This window comes from Lolium rigidum, chromosome 5, assembly GCF_022539505.1.
Source record: "Lolium rigidum isolate FL_2022 chromosome 5, APGP_CSIRO_Lrig_0.1, whole genome shotgun sequence".
NCBI lineage: Eukaryota > Viridiplantae > Streptophyta > Magnoliopsida > Poales > Poaceae > Lolium > Lolium rigidum.
In genome coordinates, this window is record NC_061512.1 from 65077218 (window position 1) to 65082059 (window position 4842).

The 4842-nt window shown below is 52.0% G+C and overlaps 1 protein-coding gene across 1 annotated transcript; it reads left to right on the forward strand.

Moving 5' to 3' along the window:
* Positions 1-2779: 2779 nt before the first annotated feature.
* On the forward strand, positions 2780-4445 carry LOC124656042 (FBD-associated F-box protein At5g60610-like). The gene is made up of 3 exons (XM_047194854.1): positions 2780-3751; positions 3862-3996; positions 4083-4445. The coding sequence occupies exons 1-3, from the start codon at positions 2780-2782 to the stop codon at positions 4443-4445; spliced, it is 1470 nt and encodes a 489-aa protein (XP_047050810.1).
* Positions 4446-4842: the final 397 nt, after the last annotated feature.

A 4842-nucleotide genomic window follows, 5' to 3' on the forward strand; every position in this document is an offset into this window, starting at 1 on the left:
TCCGGTCGTTTTAACCGCGATACTCTGTTCTTTTTCTTCCTACCATTGGCTCTCATGTGGAAAAACCTCGTGTTCTTATCTCCCTCGGAAAGCCATTGAATCCGGGAACGTTGACGCCACATTGTCTCCTCCCTATGCTGGAGTTCCACAATCCGATCGGCTATCTTGATCTCGCGATGGCTTGGACCAACTCTATCCGGAGCCGCCCGTAGCTCAGCTAGCTCAAGTTTCAGTTCTTTTAGCTCCCGGCGCACGTGGCCAAAGGTGCTACGACCCCATGCTGTGAGCGATCCCGAGAGGCTCTTCAACTTCCTTTCAAGCTCCTGCATGCTGTTGCACATCTCCGCATTCCACACTTGCTCAATGAGGGGAGCGAAAGTGTCATGCGATTCCCACATTGCCTCGTATCTGAAGATACGCGCACGGATTGACTGCTCCTCTTCAGGTTCGAAACGGAGACAGATCGCCGAGTGATCCGACGCTACAGCTGTGAGGTGCCGCAGCTCCGCCATTGGAAAACGCTCACTCCACGTCGGCGTCGCCAGAGCACGGTCCAGCCTGACCCGACAAAAAGAGCCCCCAGCAACCTTCTTCTCAAACGTCCATGCGGTGCCCACATAGCCAAGGTCCATCAGCCCACAAACATCCACTGTTTCTCTGAATGCCCGGATCTGAGAACTACTCCGCTCGTTGACACCCACATGTTCCTCCGATAGGAGTACTTCATTAAAATCCCCAATGCACAACCACGGGAGAGGTGAGGAGGCCTTAATAAATTTCAGCATATCCCACGTCTTGTGGCGTTCACTGGTTCTAGCCTCTCCATAAACACACGTCAGCCGCCATGGTTCCTCATTTGGGGAAAACACAACACCGTCAATGTGATACTGAGAGTAAGGTAAAAGTTCTATCTTTATTGCATCTTTCCAGAAAATCGCCAGGCCGCCACTACGGCCTGTACTACTAACAGCAAAAACATTATCATAGCCCAAAGTTCTTGCTAAACATTCCACTCTAGATTTATGAATTTGTGTCTCCACAACACACAAAATAGTGGGGGCAAAATCCTTCACGAAACCGCGAAGCTCATGAACCGTCGCGTCGTTGCCCAGGCCGCGACAGTTCCATAAGAAGGTACTCATTGCTCCCGGCGGCGCTCCTCAGAGCCCGCCGATCCTGTATCCTCCACACCTTTCTTCTTTGACCCTCCCTTCTTAGGGCGTTTAGTTTCCCTTGCTGACGGCGGCGGTGGAGGGACACCATCCGGGACAGTCAAAGGGGCTTTCCCAGCTTGTTCAACATCAAAGTCCAACTTTTGTTGGATTCCTGTATTGTCCACCGTCTGGATCACACCATCATCCTTCCACTGCAGCATCAAAGGGGCCGAGGCTGCACCCCCCTGTTTGATCGGGCTGACTTCAGTCAGACTAGCATCTGCAGAGTTTCTTTTCCGATTATCCGCGATCATCTGGGTCCCAGCGCGACCCGCCCCAGCAGTACGACCCCCACGGCCAGATCGGCCACCACGGCCCTGCGGTGGGTTGGGTATATTGCCCTCCTTCCTTGGGGGTTTTGCATTTTGCTCAGCTCCACGCATCAGTTGTGCCCTGTTCCAAACAGTATAAGCCAATAGCCACTTCCCATACTTCTCCGTTCCCGGCGAATGATCCCCGGTTCCACACTCCTCCTTCACATGGCCCAGCAGTCCACACATAGCACAGAAATGTGGGATTTTCTCATACTTCACTCGCATGATAACCATCTCCAGCCCCTCCGGTTTGATCGAGACAAACCTTGTCAGATCTTTCCTCACATCGAGCCAGACACGCACCCGTACATAATCCCCTCCACTCATATCGACAGAGAGGACCTCACCAATGTTTGCAGCTGCACCCCATAAGATTGTCTTCCTCCGGAACAGCTCAGGTATATCATGTATTTGGACCCAAGCATGTATCCGATTCAGAGCTACTGTTGATGCTGTACAGCTGCCGTCAAACTTCTCAATCAACAGGCCATGATCCCTGAAAATCCATGGACCATGCTCCGTAATTCTATTCCAATCTCCCAAACAACTTGCCTGCACTAGAAAGCGATTATCTTCTAGATCACGGAAGTTCACATCTTGGGCTGGCGCCCAAGCAAACAGCATTGTCTTCTTCAGGGAAGCTGAGCTGAACGTTTTCGTGGTCAGCAGCCGCATGACTGCCATCCACTTTGTTCCCTCCTTGAGGGTCTCGATCTCCTCCTTCCGCACATCAACACCACCAATGTCTTCCCCCTTCAGGTCCAGGCTCCGTAGCAGTTCCTCCAACGAGGGATCCCCTGCCGATTTGCTTGACTCTCCTTCCTCGCGCGCCGCCGCCATGATCACCCCACCCCTAAACCCTAGATCAGAGACCACCAAGGCTGGGCAGTCGACCAGGTCGACCCCTTAGTCAGCCCGAGTAGCCCTTCACCAGGAAGAGAGGGATGGGAGGTAGAACGTGGAGGGACGAAAACCCGATCGCCGGAGATCAAAATCGCCGGTGCGGTAGAGAAACCGCAGAAGTTTCTTTGTATTTGGTTTGAGGCTCACACAACATTGAGCCCAAAGCCAAGTCTGACGGGCCCATCATTTCCAATTCCACTCTTCCTGCTCGTCTGCATCGCCCCGCCGCCGTCCTCCCCTCACCCTCGGCTCCGGCGACTGCTGCTTCAACCTAGCCGCCACCTACTTCTCTTGCTCCCCCAGCGCCAACTCCCGCTACCCAGAGTCCTCCACTCTTCTGCGGTGGAGATGGAGGCGGGGAGTCCTAGTCGGAGGAAGAGGAAACTAGAAGAGCCGCCTGCGGCTACGGCGGAGGGAGGCACTCACGCCCCAGAACCGCCGCCCGGAGCGGGCCAAGGCGAGGAAGGAGGCCCCGCCGCCGTCGACCGCATCAGCGACCTCCCCGACCCCATCCTCGCCGACATCATCTCCCTCCTCCCCACCAAGGGCGGCGCCCGCACCCAGATCCTCGCGTCCCGGTGGCGCCACCTCTGGCGCTCCGCCTCCCTCAACCTCGACTGCGACTGCGACGGCCTCGCCCGCCTCGGCTACCACTTCCCCAACGATGACCATGCCCTCGCTGCCCTCATCCCTCGCATCCTCTCCACCCACCCCGGCCCCGGCCGCCGCTTCTGCGTCCCCGCGAACTATCTCCGCTCCCGACCGGCTGCCGTCGACACCTGGCTTGGCTCCCCAACTCTTGACGGCCTTTGCGAGCTCGAGTTCCTCGACGTCTATGAGAAAATAAGGCCGTGGCCGTCCCTCCCGGAATCTGCGTTCCGCTTCTCACCCACCCTACGTGTTGCCATCATCCGGAAATGCCACCTCGCCGACTCTGCTACTCAGGCCCTTCACTTTCCCCAGCTTAAGCAGCTCGCTCTTGAGAACACTGTCATGTCGGAGACATCGCTGCACAGCATGATTGCCGGGTGTCCTGCTCTGGAGTGCTTGCTGATTCACAGCAGCTCGGGCGTTAGTTGCATTCGGATTAACTCCCTTACCCTTAGAAGCTTCGGCGTGTGTGTTGGTCCTCAGCTGACAGATGAGCTCCAGCTCGAGGAACTCATCATCGAGGACGCCCCTTCCCTTGAAAGGTTGCACCGTCTTGATCTATTTGATGGTTTGCATGTATCATTGACCTCAGCGCCTAAGTTGAAGACCATAGGCTGCCTTACTGACATCTCCAGAAGTCCCTTGGATGGCCCTGCCCAAGTTATTCAGGTACTTCTACTTATTGCCTTCATTGGACTTCTAAGCTGCATTTCTTTGTAGATTACATTATTACTTATCATCTGCAGTGGGCCTAATGTTGTCTTCCACGCTTGATACAGGGATTGCATCTCGATAGGCTGACGGCGGTGCTATGCACTGTCAATATGTTAGCTATTGATTTGTTTTTGCTTGATCTGGATACAGTTATTGAGTTGATGAAATGCTTTCCCTGCTTAGAGAAGTTGTATATTCAGGTGACGATTATTTATTGGCACTCTTTTCTTAATCTAATTAACATTCTGACATGGTCCATTCTCTTCCGTCTATGTTCTTTTTCTAGTCTGTACAAGCAGAGAAAAATTTATGGCGTCGTAAACATCGGAATCTTATCAAATGTTTTGACATCCGCTTAAAAACAATAGGATTGGGATCCTATCGGGGCATCAAGTCAGAAGTTGACTTCGTCACATTCTTCGTACTGAATGCAAAAGTGCTTGAGTTAATGATAGTTCAGATTCGCCCTGGTGATTACTATCGGGGATTTGCTGCAGAGGAGTCTAGGAGGCTGAAGTTTGAGAACAGAGCTTCAAGAGGTGCTCAGATTCACTTTACAACTGATAGATGTCTCCGTCGTATTTTAGAAATCAACCATGTCCGTGATTTGGATCTAACGGATCCCTTCATATGTAGATACCGACATTGATTGGCCAGTTGAGTAGTTTGTGCCCATCTCATTTTCTGCCTTTTCCAAACTTGATTAATACTTGTGTTTCCTGCTTTTATTCTTCATTTTGTAGTATCCTGGAATCTTGTGACAAAGCACAAACTGTTTAAGCTATTTGTGTTGTCAGTTTTCTGTTATACTATCTATCAGCACTGTAAAAGTTGTACTGTTTAGTGCTATGTGCAAAATGAGTATGGAATTATGTATTCATACCATGGAAAAAAATAGCGCACTATTCCAACGCTAATAGCACGCTATAGCATATCTGAAGAGCCGACGCTACGCTATTTCGGCGCTATAGCACGCTATTCGCGTTAATAGCACGCGATAACATGCTAATAGCGTATTTTTAGACCCACGCTATCTTGTTATAGCG

Bases quoted from the DNA above. Each gene is read 5' to 3' on its own strand.
- LOC124656042 (XM_047194854.1), top strand. From the start codon at position 2,780: ATGGAGGCGGGGAGTCCTAGTCGGAGGAAGAGGAAACTAGAAGAGCCG. The intron at 3,752-3,861 runs GTACTTCTACTT...CGCTTGATACAG, and splicing joins GCCCTGCCCAAGTTATTCAG to GGATTGCATCTCGATAGGCT. The intron at 3,997-4,082 runs GTGACGATTATT...TTCTTTTTCTAG, and splicing joins TAGAGAAGTTGTATATTCAG to TCTGTACAAGCAGAGAAAAA.